This window comes from Trachypithecus francoisi, unplaced genomic scaffold (assembly GCF_009764315.1).
Source record: "Trachypithecus francoisi isolate TF-2019V2 unplaced genomic scaffold, Tfra_2.0 Contig00668, whole genome shotgun sequence".
NCBI classification, from domain to species: Eukaryota; Metazoa; Chordata; class Mammalia; order Primates; family Cercopithecidae; genus Trachypithecus; species Trachypithecus francoisi.
In genome coordinates, this window is record NW_022680808.1 from 37,659 (window position 1) to 59,955 (window position 22,297).

The 22,297-nt window shown below is 43.1% G+C and overlaps 1 protein-coding gene and 1 long non-coding RNA gene across 2 annotated transcripts; one reads left to right on the forward strand and one right to left on the reverse strand.

Moving 5' to 3' along the window:
• Positions 1-3,091: 3,091 nt before the first annotated feature.
• On the forward strand, positions 3,092-3,616 carry LOC117087596 (40S ribosomal protein S18-like). Its single transcript, XM_033218010.1, has one exon. It carries the CDS (start codon positions 3,120-3,122, stop codon positions 3,456-3,458), a length of 339 nt encoding a protein of 112 aa, XP_033073901.1. The 5' UTR covers positions 3,092-3,119; the 3' UTR covers positions 3,459-3,616.
• A 6,013-nt stretch (positions 3,617-9,629) lies between these two features.
• On the reverse strand, positions 9,630-21,458 carry LOC117087604. Its single transcript, XR_004438863.1, has 4 exons — positions 20,194-21,458; positions 15,582-15,622; positions 15,053-15,125; positions 9,630-9,690 (listed from the first exon to the last, which is right to left on the reverse strand). It is a non-coding gene; the product is annotated as an uncharacterized LOC117087604 (long non-coding RNA).
• Positions 21,459-22,297: the final 839 nt, after the last annotated feature.

A 22,297-nucleotide genomic window follows, 5' to 3' on the forward strand; every position in this document is an offset into this window, starting at 1 on the left:
ATGGCACGTGTATACCTGTGTAACAAACCTGCATGTTCTGCTCATGTACCCCAGAACTTAAAGTATAAAAAAGAAAATAAAAGTCACAGGATGTTTGTGATAGTATCTATTACACTGATGTTGACATCACACATGGCTGACTATTTGGAGACTCCAAGTGAAATTTCTTGCAGTTCTCAGTGCCAGGAAAATATGTATTTCTGGATAAAAACTCAAAAATTTTAGAAAAACATCCAAGTTTCATAGTCTAGAGCTCTAACACTGGAATCTTCCAAATTTAAGGATTAATGATTTACTTAAATCTAAAAATAGTAGGTTGCAGATGTATTTAAACAGTGTGCCTAGGTAGTATGTTTGAACTAATGGAGATGAGATGATGAGATGACTGAGGCGTATGGCACTGGGGATGGAAAAGTTGGGTTACACTGCAGAAGATACTTAATAATCAATAGAATATGATACAGTTGAAAGAGTGTAGGCCAATCCCCAGTTCAGTCACTTATTAACAATGTAATCTAAACAAATTAATGCAACTTTATGAATCTCAGATAGGGATAATTTACATAAAATTGTGCTCATGAAATGAGATATACAAGAATCACAGATCAAGTAACTTGCACAGTTTATGACCACAGATGCTCTGTAAATGATAGCTGTTTGAATCGTTCGTATTCTAAACCCGTAAGATTTGGTCATTTAGAAGTATAAAAGTAGTAGAAATCTAGGATAAGCCTATTTGGTCATTTAGAAGTATAAAAGTAGTAGAAATCTAGGATAAGCCTATGTTCTCTGGCCTGTGTTAAAAGATGATTATTGAGAATGATGGTTTCCAACTTCATCCATGTCCCTACAAAGGACATGAGCTCATCCTTTTTTATGGCTGCATAGTATTCCATGGTGTACTGTTGTGGGGAGCGGGGAGGGATAGCATTAGGAGATATACCTAATGTAAATGACGAGTTAATGGGTGCAGCACACCAACATGGCACATGTATACACATGTAACAAACCTGCACGTTGTGCACATGTACCCTAGAACATAAAGTATAATAATTTAAAAAAGATGATTATGGGTCACATTTACTAAAATAAGCAATAAGAGGTAGAAGCAGCATTTTTTGAAAGAAAAAAGTTTATAAAAATATTTCAAATTCTCTTAAGTAAATCAATATTGATATGAAACCATATCTAATCCTTAGGATTTCTTCACAGGCACCTTTTTACAGCCTTGGTTTACTTTCAGGTAGCAATATGGTGTAGCAACCCAAAATATAAACTCTGGAGTTAAAATGCCTGGGTTCATATCTCAGCTGCTTTGTTTACTATATGAGCGTGATCTTGGTCAAGTGTGTAAACTTCTTTGTGAGCAAGATATGAGTGTGATCTTGGTCAAGTGTGTAAACTTCTTTGTGACTCTAATTTCTCATTTGTAAAATGGGAATACTGTAATAATGTGTCCATCTCAGAGAGTGGTCATGAAAATAAAGGAACATTTTGTAAATTACTTAAACCAGTGTCTCCTTCTTCTAAGAGCTACAAAGTGTAAGATATTTTCTTTTTATTTTGTTTAGTTGTTTGTTACTCCATAAGGAAAGTTTTCTCAATTCCCTTTCTCTTGTTACATCTTTCTCTAATCCTTTTGATTGATTTAAAAAAAAAAAAAAAGCAAAAGCTCAGTTGGGAACTTACAAGTCCCTGACATTAGGTTAATATAACAGGTCAAGAGACATGATTATTTTACAAAGTAAACTAGATCTAACATATGCAGAGCATCATATATTCACTGTGAGGGTATTGTAGCCTCTACACTTGACAAATGAAATTTCATATGCATAGAAAATTTACAAGGTAAATGTTGCTGATATTTAAACTGTCAGAAGCCTCAAAAATAAAACTTTCTATTACAGAAGGTTTTCTTTACTTTATTTAAAATATCTAAAAAAATAAATTTTTATATGCCTAAATCAAAATGTCAGCACATTAACATAGGTCTGTGAATGATATGGGTTAGCAAAGAAGCATCTATATAGATTTTTCAACACCTAAATATATAATATTTCAACTTTGGGTAAGTACAGTTGCATTAGTAAAGGAGTTGTATGTTTTTAAAAATTATGATAGCTAGTAGTTTTAGAAACTCTATAATTTACTGCTTCATAGAATATAACTTTTAAAGAATACTACCTACTATAGTTTATGTGGAGAAAAAAAACAGATTTGGAGGTCAATTCGGTAATGTATAGTAAGAGAGTAAATTACTTATTATCGTAAGATTTCTCCTTTTAATTCTAAGCATACCTTTTCTAGACACCTGGGGACAGAATTATAGTTTGCACAGAGCCATGGTTAACGACACCTCTTTGCTCTCAGCCAGAACGTCCAGATTTGGACCAACAGAATAACCTGTAACATATTCCAGAACCCATTGGACCAACAGAATAACCTGTAACATATCCCAAAGCCCAGCTCCTACGTCTTTGGCACATTTTTCCCAAATATGTCCACTGAACTGCATGAGGTTCTCTAGAGCATACTTTATAGGTGGAACAAAGTTTAATATTTTAATTATGTATCACAATTACCATTAGGGCAGTTTGAAATGAGAATGTGCACAACTAGAAGCTTCTATTTTTTAGATATTTACAGGAAAAAAGCCAGGAACCTAAAAAATAATATATATATATACCTGTGTGCCCTGCTCAGAATAAAAGAATCATAAGACTTTCCTCAAATCTGATTTAGAGAAGAAATCAAACATTACAAATAAAGTCAACCTTTTTCTCCCTTTGTCTATCCCATTGTTTCTCTTCTACCCAGATGGGCTTCTGCAATAAAAAAAAAAATCTGTATGGAAACTTCCGAGTCACGTTAATAAATGTAGACATTATGCATACACACACTCAATGTAGTTCATTTCAAAAGCATCACGTGTATGTAAAGTCTATTAGAACATATATAGTTTTTCACTGTTGAATTTTTTTTCATGTCAACAGTGTGTTCTTGAGAACTATTCAAACTGATATATATCTCATTCATTTAAATTGCTATAATGTTGTTTCTTTTAAAAAATCTATGCATCTTCCACAGGAGGCCTACACACCACTGCTTGTGCTGCCGCCATGTCTCTAGTGATCCCTGAAAAGTTCCAGCATATTTTGCAAGTACTTAACACCAACATCGATGGGCAATGGAAAACAGCCTTTGCCATCACTGCCATTAAGGGTGTGGGCCGAAGATATGCTCATGTGGTGTTGAGGAAAGCAGACACTGACCTCACCAAGAGGGCGGGAGAACTCACTGAGGATGAGGTGGAACATGTGATCACCATTATGCAGAATCCATGCCAGTACAAGATCCCAGACTGGTTCTTGAACAGACAGAAGGATGTAAAGGATGAAAAATACAGCCAGGTCCTAGTCAATGGTCTGGACAAGAAGCTCCGTGAAGACCTGGAGTGACTGAAGAAGATTCGGGCCCACAGAGGGCTGCGCCACTTCTGGCGCCTTCGTGTCCCAGGCCAGCACACCAAGACCACTGGCCGCTGTGGCCGCACCATGGGTGTGTCCAAGAAGAAATAAATCTGTAGGCCTTATCTGTTAATAAATAGTTGATATACAAAAAACAAAAAAAACTATGCGTTACCTACAAAGGACTGACAATTCGGATGACAACAGATTTTTCATCTGAAACCATAGAGGCCAGAAGAATGCAGCACATGTTTATCAACTACTGAAGGAAAATAACTGTCAAAAATCATTCTTTGTAATGTCTACCCATATTCCATGATTTTATCACATACATGGATATGTTTCTGAATTCTATATCATCTGTCATTTTTTCTGTTTTAATATAGCACAAGTTTAATTATCTAGTTTTAGAAAAAGAGCTGATATCTAGAAATCAATTTCTCCCTCCTTTATGTGGTATTTTGGACACTTATACTTTCACATAACTTTTATAACCAATTTGCTAATTTCTGCCAATGTTTTTTGGAACTTGAACAGTGATCTCTTTAAAAATTAGTGAGTCTTCCTTTGGATGAAAATACCATCTTCCCTTTAATTGAGGATACGTTTTGTGGAATTCAATAATCTTTATTTTTAAAGAGCTTTTATACTTATTTATTTAAATTTATTTCTAAAAACCATAAATCTGTTGTTTCTCCAATGAGCCTCAGTTCGTAATTCCTTTCATTATGTGACCATCTCTTACATATTAAATATGATTTCAATATTTTAAGATGTGTATATTTCACACAAAATGAACCCTAGCTGCAAGAAAAGTAGATCACCTACCTCTCCATCAAACAAGCAGGGTTTTATTCCAATACACGGGGAAAAATGAGCAACAATGCACCAATATTCTCTATAGCACCTTCATAAGGATCAAGAAATGTTTGAGGGTTATTTTTATTGTGCCGACGATATTAGCCTTAGAAATATAACCCAGTCCTTGGCAAATTGGATAAAGAGTCAAGACCCATCAGTGTGCTGTATTCAGGAGACCCATCTCAAATGCAGAGACACACATAGGCTCAAAATAAAGGGATGGAGGAAGATCTACCAAGCAAATGGAAAACAAAAAAAGAAGGGGGCGCCCAAGATGGCTGAATAGGAACAGCTCCAGCCTCCAGCTCCCAGAGTGAGCAACACAGAAGATGGGTGATTTCTGCATTTTCAACTGAGGTACTGGGTTCATCTCACTGGGGTGTGTAGGACAGTCAGTGCTGGTCAGTGGGTGCAGCCCAACCAGTGAGAGCTGAAGCAGGGCGAGGCATCACCTCACCTGGGAAATGCAAGGGGGAAGGGAATTCCTTTTACTAGGCAAGGGAAACTGAGACACACAACACCTGGAAAATTGGGTAACTCACACCCTAATACTGTGCTTTTACCAAGGGTCTTAGCAAACGGCACACCAGGAGATTATATCCCACGCCCACGGAGCCTCCCTCACTGCTAGCACAACAGTCTGAGATCTAACTGCAAGGCGGCAGCGAGGCTGGGGAGGGGCGCCCGCCATTGCTGAGGCTTAACTAGGTAAACAAAGCCACCGGGAAACTCAAACTGGGTGGAGCCCACCGCAGTTCAAGGAGGCCTGTCTGCCTCTGTAGACTCCACCTCTGGGGACAGGGCATAGCTAAACAAAAAGCAGAAACCTCTGCAGGTGTAAATGTCCCTGTCTGACAGCTTTGAAGAGAGCAGTGGTTCTCCCAGCACAGAGGTTGAGATCTGAGAATGGACAGACTGCCTGCTCAAGTGGGTCCCTGACCCCTCAGTAGCCTAACTGGGAGACATCCCCCAGTAGGTGTAGACCGACACCTCACACCTCACACTGCTGGGTACACCTCTGAGACGAAGCTTCCAGAACAAGAATCAGACAGCAACACTTGCTATTCAGCAATATTCTATCTTCTACAGCCTCTGCTGCTGATACCCAGGCAAACAGGGTCTGGAGTGGACCTCAAGCAAACTCCAACAGACCTGCAGCTGAGGGTCCTGCCTGTTAGAAGGAAAACTAACAAACAGAAAGGACACCCACACCAAAACCCCATCAATACGTCACCATCATCAAAGACCAAAGGCAGATAAAACCACAAAGATGGGGAAAAAGCAGTGCAGAAAAGCTGGAAACTCAAAAAATCAGAGCACATCTCCCCCTCCAAAGGAATGCAGTTCATTGCCAGCAACAGAACAAAGCTGGACAGAGAATGACTTGGATGAGCTGAGAGAAGAAGGCTTCCGTAGATCAAACTTCTCAGAGCTAAAGGAGGAACTACGTACCCAGCGCAAAGAAACTAAAAATCTCGAAAAAAGAATGGAAGAATGGATAACTAGAATAATCAATGCAGAGAAGGCCATAAACGAACTGACAGAGATAAAAACCATGACACGAGAACTACGTGACAAATGCACAAGCTTCAGTAACCAACTCGATCAATTGGAACAAAGAGCATCAGTGATTGAAGATCAAATGAATGAAATGAAGCGAGAAGAGAAGTTTAGAGAAAAAAGAGTAAAAAGAAATGAACAAAGCCTCCAAGAAATATGGGATTATGTGAAAAGACCAAATCTACATCTGATTGGTGTGCCTGAAAGTGACGGGGAGAATGGAACCAAGCTGGAAAACACTCTGCAGGATATTATTCCGGGAGAACTTCCCCAACCTAGCAAGGCAGGCCAACACTCAAATTCAGGAAATACAGAGAACGCCACAAAGATACTCCTCGAGAAGAGCAACTCCAAGACACGTAATTGTCAGAATCACCGAAGTTTAAACAAAAGAAAAAATGTTAAGGGCAGCCAGAGAGACAGGTTGGGTTACCCACAAAGGGAAGCCCATCAGACTAACAGCAGATCTCTTAGCAGAAACTCTACAAGCCCTGGTTTCTGAGTCTGGTCTTCCCTAGTTGAACCACAGACCCCCATGCAAAGGCAAGTTACAAAGGAAGGCTGGGGCCACACTCCCTGGGGCAGGTACCCCCTTAATCCTTTCTGTGACTCTAACCTGCAGTACTTCCCTAAGTGTCCTGACAAAGGAGATTCACAGCACACAACCTTTCCCAGGGTCTTGGCATGCCCTGAACATCTAGATCAGACCATGAGATTCTTGCCCAGCTTTTGACTTCCCCACCTGGAAGAGCCGGGGCCCTTTCCACATGGCAGCGGTACTTACAGTGACAGGCAGGTCTAGAGGATTAAGGTGCTTGTCCTGCAGGCAGAAAGCAAAAGCACAGAGGGAAGCAGACGGAATGAGCTTTCAGCTTACATTCAAACAAGGACCAGGAAGGAAGATTAACAGAGCCAAGCCATCCACCAAAGACAGGGACAGACAGAACCACAGATGCTTCTGGTCTTCCCTCTAGAATCTACCAAGAGCTGGGTACATACATGATCCCACTTGGATTTCATCTTACTGAGCCCATGAGATTGTCAGAGAACTAAAATGTCTTACTTTTAACATTACTTGGGATTTGTCAGAGAAATCTAGAATGTTAGTGTTGGAAGGGCTGTCAGAGATTATTTAAACTGGCCCTTTCATTTTACAGAAAGAGAAACTGAGACCCAAAGAGGTTACAAGCACGTGCCCAGCCAGCAGCAGGGAGAGTACTTAGTCCAGGCCCCTTGGCTCTTAGGTCAGGGCCTGTGCCACCACCCAGCTGATTCTTACTTTCCTCATCTGTGAAACAGGGATCTTGTTTTTCCTCAGACAGCCTTGTGAGCTAAGCAAGGCAGATGTTGTTGCTCCCACGTGACAGGTGAGGAAACTAAGGTTCACAGAGGCAGAGCTATTTGCATAATGTCACAGTCAATGAACAGGGGAAGGAAGATGTTTAGAATCTGCAACAGAGAACCTTTAAACATAAAACTTAGTGCGAAGTCCCATTTATATTAGAGCCCTTGGACTCAGGGTACCCACAGGGTCTCCTCTTCCTTATTCTTGGTCCTCTAACCCAGGAGCTGGCAAACTGTGGCCATACTAGGCTTGTTGCCTGTTTTTGTAAATAAGATTTTATTGGAAGACAGCCATACCCATTCATTTACCTACTATCTGAGGCTGCTTTTGGCTACAATGGCAAGGTTGAGTAGCTATCACATAGACCACATGGCCCATAAAGTCAAACATATTTATTCTCTGGCCCTTTAGAGGAAAAAGCTTGAAGGGCCCTGGTCTCATCTAAGACCCAGCTGGTTTCCCCTCATAGTTCTTCCCAGCAGGGTGGCTTCAGACCAGAGGGCTAGGAGGAAGGACTCTTGGGAAAATGGCTGGATTTGTGCTTTCTGAACGCAAAGAGTGTGTGGGGTGAGAATTCTTCTCTCAGAAGAGCCCAGATGAAAAATGTGAAAAGGCAGGCACAGACCTGTCTCTTGTCCTCAGGAGCCTTCAGAAAAAGTGCATTAATCAGTGCAATGGCATAGATCTGAATCTCCTGGCTCGAATTGTGTCAATGGAGAAAGAAGGCAGAGGGAGATTAGAAGACTGAACAGCAAGATGATGCTTAGAGATGGTTTAAAACAATCACTTACAGATTATAAGCAAATAATGATCTAGAGCTAAGTCTCAAAAGCATTCAAAGTGGACATGCTCTTGACCCAGCAATTTCACTAATAGGAATTTATCCTAAGACAGTAATCAGAGAGCTATGCAAGATTCACTGACAAGGCATTTCACTAAAGTACTACTTAAAAAGGAATGGAAAGGAATCCAAATGATCACATTAGTCAACTGTTTAGACATATCAGAATCTTAAGTAGTTATTAAAAGTCATGTTTTAGGGTAGAGATTCTTAACCTGGGATTCAGGGATGGGCTTAGAGTATCTGTGAACCCTAGGAATGATACAGAAATTATTCCATATAGTTTGCTGACGAAGTGGTATTTTCTCCAAACTAGTAAGAGTACATACTTGTTACCAGATTTTCAAAGGTGTCTAGGTTGCAAAAAAGACTTAGAACTACCCTTTTAGAAAAATATTTGACATGGAGAAATGTTCAAGATATATTATTGTTAAAAAAAAAATCAAGGTACAGGTCGGGCGCGGTGGCTCACGCCTGTAATCCCAGCACTTTGGGAGGCCAAGGCGGGTGGATCACGAGGTCAGGAGATCAAGACCATCCTGGCTAACATGGTGAAACCCCATCTCTACTAAAAATACAAAAAATTAGCCAGGTGTGGGGGCAGGCACCTGTTGTCCCAGCTACTCAGGAGGTTGAGGCAGGAGAATGGTGTGAACCCAGGAGGCGGAGCTTGCAGTGAGCAGAGATTGTGCCACTGCATTCCAGCCTGGGCAATAGAGCGAGACTTTGTCTCAAAAAAAAAAAACAAAAACAAAAAAAAACAAAAAAAAGAAAAAGAGAGGGAAACCAAGGCCAGTCTAACCCTTCACTCTCGGGAGACCTGCAGAACTATGTCAGTGCTGATGGCAGCTGAAGGCTTCAGGACTTCAGTATAGCTGGAAGATCCAAGATGTAAAACAAGTGTCTATGATTAGTTACTCGATTTAGCTGAAAATTTCAATAGTTCATCTTTGGGCTGAGAAGATTTCTGATTCCCTCTTTGGCAGCTTAGGCTCCAAGCACCTGTTTACTGACTACTGCTCACAAGGCACAGCTGCCTGCCACATGCATGTCAACTCTGGGGTATGATGAAAATGCTTGCGGGTATCATACAGTTCTGGTCTCCTTCTTCCTGTGCAAAAGTGTGGCAGGGAGATGGTGAATGGGTAGGTTGTAACCTGTGGTAAACACAAAGGGGTGTGTGTGTGTGTGTGTGCGTGTGTGTGTATGTGTATGTGTATGGGGTGGGAGGTGACTGGAGAGGGAGGGAGCAAACAGACAGACACCTGGGAGATACTGGACCATCTGCTCAGTAACCCTCATTAGACCAAGCATTTCCAGAAATTAACAGGTCTGTTGCGACCTGACCGCTTTCCTCCTGACTTCTCTAGCCTCTTTTACTGCTCACCTGGCATAGTACTGTTTTGTACTATTATTTAATTTGCGAGAGCCCAACTAGACTACAAGATTTAGAAGAACAACATGGAATTATAACTCTCTGTAATTCCAGAGATACACCTGCTTCCAGAGGCCTCACCTGCTTAATAAGGGTGATTGAAACCATGTCCCAGTAGACAATGTCATGGTCCATGAGCTCTAGGAAGGCAGTCAGGGTGAATGCCAGCATCTCACCGTAGCTGAGACACACACAAAATAGACAAAGATTCAGATCAGGAAACACAGGTGTGAGGGCAGCCACAAAAAAGACTCTAGTCTTTGGCACACTACCCTGTGCTTGGCACACTAGTCTGTATGTACATAGGTGGTATTCAATACACTCCTTATTTGACTTGATGGAAATGAGACTACAATGCCCTGCGGGATGTAGTAAATCACTGAAGTCCTTGGAATGAGGCCTTAGTCATACTCACTGGGACAAGAGCTTGGTTCTACTTTCCACGAGCCTCATCAGCATGATGACATTCATGTTGATGAACTCAGTAATGAAACTCACGTCGGCAGAGAGCTTGGCCATATCCTTCATGGCATCCAGCCAGGTCTCCATGTTGGATGACTGGGTCCTCTCCATCAGCTGGCATGCAGCTCGGGACTAGGAGACCAGGGACAGATATGTGCCATCTGCTCCTTGGAGCAGGTTACTACTCTGTGGATAGCTCATAGAGGCTCTTCTGTGGACATCCAAACCTGAGGCAGAACTAGTTTTTTAACACTGCTTAGGAATTGCTAAATAAATGTTTGTGGGATCAATCAAGGAGTTATTAGTAAGCCAAAACCAATCTGTAATTATCTGTGTCTTTTCTGTACCATCACGAGATCAGGAAATTGAGACTATTCTGGCTAACATGGTGAAACCCCGCCTCTACTAAAAAAAATACGAAAAACTAGCCGGGCGAGGTGGCGGGCGCCTGTAGTCCCAGCTACTCGGGAGGCTGAGGCAGAAGAATGGCATAAACCCAGGAGGCAGAGCTTGCAGTGAGCCGAGATCGGGCCACTGCACTCCAGCCTGGGCGACAGAGCAAGACTCCATCTCAGAAAAAAAAAAATCCCTACCAGCAACTGGGTGCAGTGGCTCATGCCTGTAATCCCAGCAATTTGGGAGTCTGAGGCAGGCGGATCACCTGAGGTCAGGAGTTCGAGACCAGCCTGACCAATATGGGGAAACCCGTCTAAAATTAAAAAAAAAAAAAAAAAAAAGACCAGGACTTGGGAGGCTGAGGTGGGCAGATCATGAGGTCAGGAGATCGAGACCATCCTGGCTAACACGGTGAAACCCCATCTTTACTAAAAATACAAAAAATTAGCCGGGTATGGTGGTTGGAGCCTATAGTCCCAGCTACTCGGGAGGCTGAGGTGGGAGAATGGTGTGAACCCAGGAGGCGGAGCTTGCAGTGAGCTGAGATCACAGCACTGCACTCCAGCCTGGGCGACAGAGCGAGACTCCGTCTACAAAAGGAAAAAAAAATCCCTACCAAGGGAATACTGGAGACATCTGGGAGGCCCACTAACAATGGCAAGTCACAGAGAAACAGATATCGGTTTAACAGAGGAAGGTTTTCTATTAATTAAAGCTGTCTGGCTGAGTGCAGTGGTTCATGCCTGTAATCCAAAGGCTTTGAAAGGCCAAGGCAGGAGGATTGCTTGAGGCCAGTAGTTAGACATCAGCCTGGGCAACAGAGTGACACCCTGTCTCCACAAAAAAAGTTTTTAATGAGCCAGGTGTGGTGGTGCACACCTGTAGTCCTAGCTACTCAAGAGGCTGAGGTGGGAAGATTGCTTGAGCCCAGGAGTTCAAGGTTGCAGTGAGCTAGGACTGCATCACTGCACTGCAACCTGGGTCATACAGCAAGACTCTCGCAGCCTGGGTCATAGAGCAAGACTCTCTCTCAAAAATGAAAAATAAAATAAAACTGGCCAGCGCAGTGGTTCACGCCTGTAATCCCAGAACTTTAGGAGGCGGAGGAGGGCAGATCACAAGGTCAGGAGTTCGAGAGCAACCTGACCAACATGGTGAAACCCCATCTCTACTAAAACCACAAAAATTAGCTGGGCGTAGTGGCAGGCGCCTGTATTCCCAGCTACTCAGGAGGCTGAGGCAGGAGAATCGCTTGAACCCAGGAGGTGGAGGTTGCAGTGAGCCGCGATCGTGCCACTGCAATCCAGCCTGGGTGAAAGAGCGAAACTCCATCCCAAAAAATAAAATAAAATAAAATAAAATAAAATATATAAAACTGGTAGCAGAAGAGGTTTCTCTTGAGGTATTAAGCTCCCTGTCACCAGAAGCAATCAAGGAGAATGTGGACAACCATCTGTCAAAGACGCTGTAGAAGGGATTCTTGCATTGGGTGAAGAATTTAATCTGATGTCCTCTAAGGTCCCTTTTAATCCTAAAATGTGAAAAGCTTGACAATTTTTTTAAAACTTTATCTCAAAATCCCTATGATTGTTCCTCAGAGTGATAGTTCTGGGGAAACTTTAAGAATATCAAGGAGCTAGAAACAATTTCCCAATCGTTTTCTGAAAATGCAGGCTGGTGAAGACAAAACCTCCTCCTAGCACATGAACGTTTCCTAGCAGGATGCCTGCCTCCTTTTCAGCAAGCTGCGGCTAAAATCCCTCCTCTAGCATTTCCTGGACTTTCCTTCTGCTGAGTTTGTTACTACATCGTGCCTCACAATTTGTTGCTTCATCATACTCTGTTTTTTGGATGCTAATTTAATGTTCTCCACTAGAAAGGAAGAGCCTTAAGAGCAAAAACACTCCTGTCTTCTTTCCTTTGTATCAGTGTTAAGCAAGTGACTGGAGCCCAATTCCTGCTGCCACCAAGGAGTCAGACCTGCTGGCCCTCTCCCCTTTGCCTCTCCTCTTTCACTATTATAAAGCTGGCCCTTCACAGCACAATGCTCTCTACGATACAGAAGCCCTCACTATCTCTACAGTGGACAAAATGTGCGCCACAGGAAAAGGTCACAGCATAGAGCAATCTGAAGAGCACTGGTCTGCATCCCACTTAGAAACTTCCAACTCTGCCAATTTTCCTCCTGAGACAGCATTTCTGGGCTGCTGCCTCCCGCGCCAGAGAGATGTGCTTCTGGGAAAGGCAACTGCACTGTGCAAGAGGTCTGTGAAATGTGTCGGCACTTCCATAAAAGTGAGTAACTCCCAGGCTGTCGTATTAAATTACCAGAGCTAAGGAGGGAAGAATGAAGTCCTTAAGATGAGAAGAGTTCAGGAGAAGAGGGGGAGGCAGAAGAACATGATGGGAGGAATATAGGCCTAGTGAGACAGACCTGGGTCTGAGAGCAGGCTTGGCTACTTTATTAGCTGTGTGGCAAGTAATTTAACCTCTCTAAGCTTTGGTTTCCTTGTCTACAGAATGTGGCTATCAAGAGTACCTATCTCATGGGATGTTTATAAAGATTAGATTATTTAATTACACAAAGTATTTAGCAAAATACAGGCATTCAGTAAACGTTGGCTGATACCACTTCATATCTCCCCTCCTCTCAGATGAACCAGTCTCTCTGCACCAAGAAAAGAGGTGACACCATGCCCTTAATATTCTGGCTGCGCTTCTACAAATGTAAGCAAAGGTGCAACCACATTGGCTGTCTTCCTCATGGGTCTAGCAGTCAAGGTGATTCCCTCTACCTGGGCTTTGAGTACTTCCTCTCCTGGTCCACTAAGGTCCTGTTCTATTGATTACCTGCTTTCCTGCACTTTCAACCTTCCTCTCTTCCATCTGAACACATTCTTAAGGGCACATAAAAAATTGCAACAGAAACAAGAACCATGAAGGGTCAGAAAGGTGGGGAACTGGGCAGATGGGGGCAGGAGTTGGGGGGAGACCTTTTGCTACATCTCTGTGAAAATTTTTGATTTGTGAAACACATGAATGCTTTACCTGCTTTTAAAAAGCACATCTTTTTGACTCCACGTCCCCTTTGTGTTATCACCTTCTCTGTGTTTTCTTTTAAAATCAAGCTTCTTGATACAGCAGTAGACTCAAAGTCCTTACTGTTTTACCTTTCTTTTACTTGACCCGCTTCAGTCTGGCCACCTGGCCTCCCCACATAACTTTTTTGTGAATATCATGTGTCCTCTTCACCTCCCAAGTCATTAGACAGCTTTTTTGTTCTCGGTTTACTAAATCTCTCTGCCCAATAAAAACCGCAGACCATACTTTCCTCAGTCTTGACATTCTCCCTGCCCAAAGCTCCTCAGTCACTTCACATTCTTGGTGTTCTTTCTATTCTTCTGGTTGCTTCCTTAGTGACCTTTAAGGGCTGCTCTTGCAGAAACCAGGCTCATCCTCCATTCTCCCCTTTCCTTCCACATCCAGCATATCACCATACTCATAAAGCTTACCTCCTAGATACTCTTCAAATCTATCCTTTCATCTCCATTACCATTTGCCTTCACTGGGCTTTTAACATTCCTCCTTAGCCTTTTCAAAGGTTCCTACTATCACCAACCTTCTTCTTAAGGCCCGTCTTCCACACGGTCACTCAAGTGATCTTTCTAAAACTTAAAATCTAAACATAAAATATCTTCCTGCTTAAAATCCTTCAATGTCCCTAGTTTCCCTCTGGACAGAGTTCAAAGCTATGAGCAGGCCATCAAGGAACCTTGAATATCTGGTTTCTCAATGTTTGCTGAAAGCCTCCAGCCACCCAGCACTCCTGCTTTTCCCAAACACAGCACACCTCTGTGCCTTGGCATATGCTGATTTCTCTGATTGGAATACTTTTCCTTTTCTTATTTCTCTAGCTAATTCTTGCACATCCTTTAACATCTGAGCTAAGTGACCCCTTCTCTGGCAAGGCTTTCTGGAAATCTCCAGGCTGAGTTAGGTGGTCCCCTTTGTGAGTTCCCACAGCTCCCTAAGCAACTTTCTCTCAAGACCCTTGAGACAGGCCTTCTATTGCATTTGTTTACTCCCCACTAGGTGATGAGAACCAAGACAGACTTATTTTCCTGTACTATTTCCTGATACAAAAAGACTGACTTTCTAATCTCCAGAGTCCTTGTTTCTAGAACAGAACCTGGCCCATGGTAGGTGCCCATATTTGTTTGTGACATGAATAAACTCCTAAGGAAGAATACGTACCGGGGAGATAGCCAGTTGTAAGATTGTCCCATTCTTAATGTCACTGCGAGTCTAGGTAGTGAAAAACAAACAAAAAAAGTAACTAAGATAAAATGTTAAAGTGGTACAAGCAAGTTGAATCAACAATTTTGTCTTTTTCACAGTAGATGTAACTGAGGCTCTTCAGCTGGGCCCTCTTCTCCTGCTTACTCCTTGGCGAAGAGCTTCTAAGATCCTCTTCTAGCACCCTGGGCCCACAGCAAGTAAAAGCCACCTTTTTCCAGCCACTAGGGAGGAAGAAGGGCTGGTGCTTCCCAGTCTGCCCAGGGAGCAACTCTTTACCCAACACATGGAAGCTACCTGGATGCTAAGTGAAGATAAATAGTGCTGTCTCCTTGGGTCGTTTACTTCCAAGCAAGGCCGATATTGATTCTGCCTCTCCCTGTACTAACCTGTTCAGTGATGTACAGCTGAGGACCATCCGTGTAATGGAGGGTGTAATACTCTGGGTTTGGCAATGACCACCTATGCAAGAGAAAACCAGTATATCCCACTTGGTCACTCTCTTGTCCAGAAGCTGCTCATAATTTTCAATAGAGTTGCTCAAGGGATTGGGTAGCCTATTTAGAATACAGTGGGAAAAAAAACAAAGCTTTAGGTTGTCATGTTGAAAAAATCACAGCCTGAGCCTTTTGTAAAGATGAGCACCACAAAAGGAGGTGTGCGGAACTGAGGAGAGGTCTCAGATCCTACCAGGACCTCAAGCAGGGCAATGCTAGACTTAAAGGAAAAAAATAGGAAGTATAAACGTCTTAGGGGTATTGTTGCCAGCTGTCTTTCCTTCCCAAGGCAGTGATTCCCAAGACCCCCATGCTGGGAACCTGCCTAACTGGAGATCCTTCCCAGAACTCCCCTCAAGGTGTGGCCGTGCTCCTTCAGTCAGAGCTGCCACTGTCAAAAATGAGGTCCATTTCAACCTACCCGTCACAAACTTCCTTGATAATGGATGCCAGGGGCCGTTTCTGAAAGAGAGAGAGAGAGCCTTCACTAGCAGCAACATCCTACTCATGCCAAGGTTCTGACAAGAGGGGCTGCCAAGCAGGGTCAAGCTGGGGCATGAGAATGAACTTCTTTCCTATTAGCTTTTGTTGAAGAGGAAGCCTCTCCCAAGCCATGGTGACCGACCTTCCCTAGGGTAGGCCAGGCCCAAAGCTTAGCCTTCCTGTTGCTGGTTCTTATTCTTGATGCCAGTGGTCCCCATCCCTCAAGATGTCCTCTGCCATGCACTCCCCAGGTGCCTTTCCTTGAACCACTGCTTCTCACTTCAGGAGCGTACCTGGTCGATTTCAAGGAGCTGGGCGTTAGCACCTGGCCACTCAATGGCCACTTTGACAATGTCTGATGGTGGTGGCATCGTTCCCAATGGGCTCTAATTCTGCGAGACAAAAACAGACACGGCTGCCTGGGGAGAAGGAATCAGAAAGGTAGAAAAAGTCAGAGTATTTCTTCATTTTTCACTCTTGTTACATGTTTGGAAGAGTCTGAAGACAGACACTGCATAAAGTAACACATGAAACTACTTGGTTTGAATTTTTCTAGATCATACCACAACCTCTCCTTGGGGTTTTGTTTCTTGAGATTTTATCAGCAAGAAGAAATGGGACAAACAATCTATCATCCATAGATCAGCCAGCAGCAGGATGTGCCAGCGTGGCGCTTCCGTTTAAGAGTCAAGAGGACTCAGTGGTAGAAGAACGTATTTACTGCAAATTCCTGTCTTGAGACCTTGGGAGAAGAGAAGCATATGCTCCGAAACAGATAAGAATAGACAGGCCTTTCTTGGTTGAGTGGTTAGCTGGAGGAGCCAGGCTACTTCTGTTCTGCAGTCATCCTAGGAAGATCCCAGCATCAGTGGGGCCCAGCTACATGCTCTCTTGCTTCCCCCATACTCATCGATGCCACTCCTTTCCCCTCAAAGGACACAATGCAAAGCCTCCTCTGTGTGGGACCACATCAGAAAATGGGGAAGAGAACTGGGACAGGAAATGCTATTTTCATCCCTATTGCCAGGGGCAAGGGCGGCTGACAATTCAAGTGGAGGGAGGTAAGGATATCCTCACACAAGGGCCCCTATTACAAGGACAAGGCTTTGCAAGTACCTCTGACCACCTCCCCCACTTCTCTCCAAAATAAAGGAAAATAAATTATCTTGAGCATGTCTGGAAGATGGGCCCACGTGACTGGTATCCTAGGCAACTCTGATAGCTTACTGGTATTCCAAGCAGTAACTAAAGCATTCTCTCTCCAAGGTCTGACGAAGGGAAGTCACTTGGCTGATGGATTATTTCAATGTATATTTATACTCCTTGCCTACAGGTTCAGGAGAGGTCTCTCTCTTAATGAAAAAGACCTTTCTGCATCCTCCAGGTTTAGCCATTCACCCGCAATTCACGACTCGCTAATGGGGACCACCTGCCTCTCCTGGCATACAAAGCATAGCTGTTGTGAGGCTATTATGCATGTATGCTATCAGTTTTTCAGCCCAAACACAGATGCCAGTTCTCAAAGCCTGGTAAGTATAAAACTCTTTGATGAAAAGGAGTAAAAGTCCTGTCCCCCACAAGCCCACCGGCCTCAGAAAGAGGGATACTTTCATGACCATTTCCTAGTTAGGATGGGATGCTTCAGAAGTCTACTGTCATAAAAAGCCAGCATTTCCAGAACATGACAATGTAAAGGAACTAGTTTTCCAAGTGCTTTCACTTATTTTATTGTGTCCTCCCAGCAGCCATGAATTAGGCAGAAGAGGATTATCACCTCCATCGGAATATGGCACAGCTAAAGCTCAGTGTTTTGTTAAATGCCCAAGGTCACCCAGCTAGTAAGTCATAATAGGGGGACAGAACTTGGACTGGCTTCGGCCAGTGCTTTCGCCTTTTCTTCTGAGCCAGCCTCAACTTCTGTCCACTGCAATTAAACGCAGCCTAAAAGGATTGAAGTGGGTTGGCCGTATGGCCCCCAAAGCTTCCATAACTTCTGTGACTCATGGCAGAATTTTTCACATGTAATTTTTACGTGCCTAGACACACAACAAACCTCAGAAAAGAAACTGGCCCTATCAACATAATTTCTGGGGAGAATGCTCTGCTCCAGTTACAGGAAGGCAGGGAGCTCTCGTTCCAGGGGCGGCGCCATCAATCTCTGGATGCCTAGAGATGCCTCCTTATCCTTATCGGCAAAACTCCTGCAATTAGCAGACAGGACTGCATGGCTGTGAGGTCAATTTTAAAAACTGAGGTATAATTTACATACAATAAGTATGTTTGTATATATAATATACATCATAAAAATATACACATGCATCTCCTTGTAACCACCACTCAAAACGAGACACTGAACATTTTCATCACCCTAGAAAATTACTTCATACTTCCTCTTCCCGTCAATCCTTCCAGTTCTTTAAAGGGGAATTTCTGACTTCTGAACATCATCCATGAGTTTTGCCTGTTTTTGTACTCCATATAAATGGAACTATACAATATGACTTTTTAGATCATTTGTTTAGTTTGGCTTCTTCTTATTTTTAAAATAAGCAGGCACAGAAGGTACAACAGAAAGAGCACTGGGCTGGAATGATTGTCCCTGCTGAAAAAAGTGACTGGATTTACAGCCAAAGGCCTCAGGACCCAATCCTAGGTCTTTCACAATGTATACCCCATGCCCGTTTAACCAAATCTCAGTTTTCTTCTATTGAAAGATGTGAGTATAGAACTAAAGCATGTCTCAGGTGCCCTCTAAGTCTAAAAGTCCATGATTTGTAAGTGGAATTTAAAAATCCAAGTGAGGATGCCCATTTTAAAGTCCTTACCAAATGAAGTTACACTCTTCCTTAATTTCGACGGTGCTGCTAAGAAACAAACCACATGATTTTTAACTCCTTTCTGAACACCATCTTTGGAGATAAATAAGCTAAAGCTCGTTAGGTTATAGCTATTATTTTCTCTTGACCCCATATGACATATCCCAGATTGACTCTCTTTATTAAAGTTAGCCCTGAATGATTCTCAGCTGTTCAAAAATTCATACACATTTTAAAACATAGAGATTTGCAACCACCAAACTATTTGAAATATATTAATAAGCCCCCATTCTCAGTGACTCTGTCCTTCCCAGAAAGCCCAGGAAGCCTTTTTGAACTGAATGACACTCTCCACAACCGTGCCATAGCTGATGGGACCAAAGTGAATACTAACTTTAGCTGAACTATTCCAATTCTTTCTCTTGAATTTAAAAGACACAGACTGGCTGGGCGCGGTGGCTCACACCTGTAATTCCAGCACTTTGGGAGGCCAAGGCAGGTGGATCGCCTGAGGTCAGGAGTTCAAGACCAACCTGGCCAACAAGGCAAAACCCTGTCTCTACTAAAAATACAAAAATTAGCTGGGTGTGGTGGCAGGCACCTGTAATCCCAGCTACTCAGGAGGCTGAGGCGGGGAGGATCACTTGAACCCGGGAGGCAGAGGTTGCAGTAAGCCTAGATTGCAGCATTACACTCCAGCCTGGGTGACAGAGTGAGACTCAAACATACATACATACATACATATAAAAGACACAGACTAAGGGAACTGGGTGATAATGGGCCCTGGAGAAGTAAGATCATAGTAAGCTTCAGAGCAAGTACCATGGCAAGCCAAAGATTCACATAAGCCAAAGAAACAGAGAATAAAAAACCAAGAGCCTTTCAGAGGAAGCGATTCTGCAAGAGGAATCCAGAAATATATAAATGAGCTGAGGCCAGAAATCAGAAAGAGATGGGAAAAGCCATTACCTGATAACTTTCCAGATTACGTGGCTACACTTCCTATGCTTGCGGAACCTGAAAGTCCACTGTATCCCGCCAACAAAACTCCTATAAATTAAGCTAGTCTGTGTTTCTACTCATTGCAACTAGTAAGCCTAAGACCAAAACTGCCCCAAGCTCTGCAGGAACTCTAAAATGGAGGTCTGAGCAGACAGCAGCATCACTGGCATAAGATGATGGTACCAGGTAAGCACTTAATTAACGATGGCTGAATGAATGTCAGCAAAATCCACAAGTTTGCTCTGGTTTGCTCTTATCCACTAGATAAGTCTGATTTGTTTGAAACAGATCGGTTATACGGTACCTTCGCAGTAATTGTGTATCTAATAGTAACATACAGGTAGCCTCTTTATTTTTATTTGTTTAAGATGGAACCTTGCTCTTGTCACCCAGGCTAAAGTGCACTGGCGCAATCTCAGCTCACTGCAACCTCCAACTCCTGGGTTCAAGCGATTGTCCTGCCTCAGCCTCCCAAGTAGCTGGGATTACAGGCATTCGCCACCATGCCCAGCTAATTTTTGTATTTTTAGTAGAGATGAGGTTTCACCATGTTGGCCAAGCTGGTCTTGAACTCCTGACCTCAGGTAATCCACCTGCCTCGGCCTCCCGAAGTGCTAGGATTACAGGTGTGAGCCACTATGCCCAGCCCAGGTAGCCTCTTTATAGTTGACTGCTCACTTCTATAGCATTATTTTAGTTGATGCTCATAAGAAGTCTGAAAAACATTCTTACCTTACAGGTAAGGCAACTGAAGTTCAGATGGATTGACAAACTTGTTCTCCGTGTACCTCTTTCTACATCTCCCTCCCAAAAGAAGGAGGGAAGAAAAAAAAGGAAGGGAGGGAAAAGAAAAAAGTAAGTCAACCCAACACTTCAGAACTGGGTCTCCAGCTTAGGTCTTAGGACTCCAAAGCTAGTTCTCATCCCTCTACATAATACTTCCTTAGATGATGACATCAGCTAACAATTACATAATGCTAAGGCACTATTTTAAGGGCTTTACATATATTAATTCATTTAATCCACAAAGCAACACTGTGTGGTATGTTATTATCTCCACTTCAGTGATAAGAAAATGGAGGCACAGAATAGTTAAGTAGCAGACTCAGTGTCACACAGCTAGCAAGTGGCACAGCCAGAATTTGATCCCAGGTTGTCTGGTGTTGCTGGAAAGCCATGAGAAAGCAGGTGGCTCTGCTCCTGACCCACAGCAGGTGCTTTGTGGAGATTTCTGGTTTGTGTATCTGAAACCAAAGCACACTGAGGCTAAGAAACCTTCACAACAAGAACTCACCATGTAACAGAAGACAGCACTCCACTGTCTACAGGTGGGTCACACTCCCTTGTGTGCTATTTGGTCCTTTACAATCTAGCCAGACTCTTCCCTGGACTACCTGCTATTTCTATAAGGCCATGTTCGTTCAATTCTTCTGTACCTTTGCATATTCTCTTCCTCCTACTGACTGTTAGAAGAGCTCCTATTCAAGCATGAAAACCTAGTTCAGATGTTACCTCCTCCTTGTACTAGTCTTAGCTTTCTCTACTTTCCCTGGCAAAAGTAAATAAGATAGGGGCCTCTGTGTTCTCACCGCATCCTGTTCATACTTCCATTAACAAGTGTGATTTTGTCATACTCTATTAGTTACATATTTACATATCTCCACTAGCTCCTCCTCCAGGACAGGTATAACTCTGCAGTCTCATAACCTAGCATAGCACTTAGTGTCCAGTGAAGGCTCAGTAAGCACCTGTGTCTGCTTAAACCCAATGGCTCTGACTTCTTCCACTCCTGTGAACCAGGCTGGCTCCAAACAGACAGGGACAGACATGAACTGTGCAGGTTGTCTGGTATTCCCTCTGTGTCCCAATACCCTTTAACTACAAAGTATTTCCATTGTTTAACAGTTTGTTTTGGCTGGGTACAGTGGCTGATACCTGTAATCCCAATGCTTTGGGAGGTCAAGGCAGGAGGATCACTTCAGGCCAGGAGTTCGAGACCTGTCCCTACAAAAAAATAAAACATTAGCTGGGCATGGTGGCATGTGCCTGTAGTCCCTAGCTACTTAGGAGGCTGCGGCAGGAGAGTTGCTTGAGCCCAGGAGTTCAAGGCTGCAATGAATAATGATCATGTCACTGAACTCTAGCCTGGGTGACAGAGTGAGGTCCTGTCTCTATTAAAAAATAAAAATAAAATAAAAAACTGTTGTTTTCATATCGAACATTAGAATAAATCTTACTGAAAAATCAGGGTTAGCACATCTAACTCTAGTTAAAAGAAAGAGGAAAACATCCCTCTGCTTTTCTCCCTATGGAAAAGAAATATCAGGAGATAGGAAACTAGAAGTAATTCTATTCTCCAGATAAATTCCCAGGATAAAACATCTCCTTGTAGGGGACCCTCCCAGCATATGTTTGCTTACTCCCTTCATTTTCATTCTAGAAAGGAAGTGGAAATTAGGTACAAGGAATTCAATAACACTGCAAAATTCTCAGGGCTGTAAAAAGCCTCTTGGTCCGCCTCTCAGCAGTACTGTAGCTCAACAGCAAACCCCCACAATAAGGGAGCTGTGGTTCCACATCCAGGCCCAGAGGGCCCCTTCCAGATTAAACAACTCTCCAGCCTTCTCCCTTCCACCCCTCTTTAAGCATTACAGACCTAAGGATGATGTGGAAAACTCAAAATGCTACAAAACAGGAGAGAGGCATACACTGACCTGAAGACAATTTTACCCTAAGTCATAAGAATGAAAGGCCAGTTTCTCAAATACAGACCTGTGGAAAGTAGAGAAAAATAGGAATATTAGTGTCTCCAATGGAGCAGTCTCTAAGTGGCTTC

Excerpts from the sequence above, each read along its gene's own strand:
- LOC117087596 (XM_033218010.1), top strand. The coding sequence starts at position 3,120 with ATGTCTCTAGTGATCCCTGAAAAGTTCCAGCATATTTTGCAAGTACTT.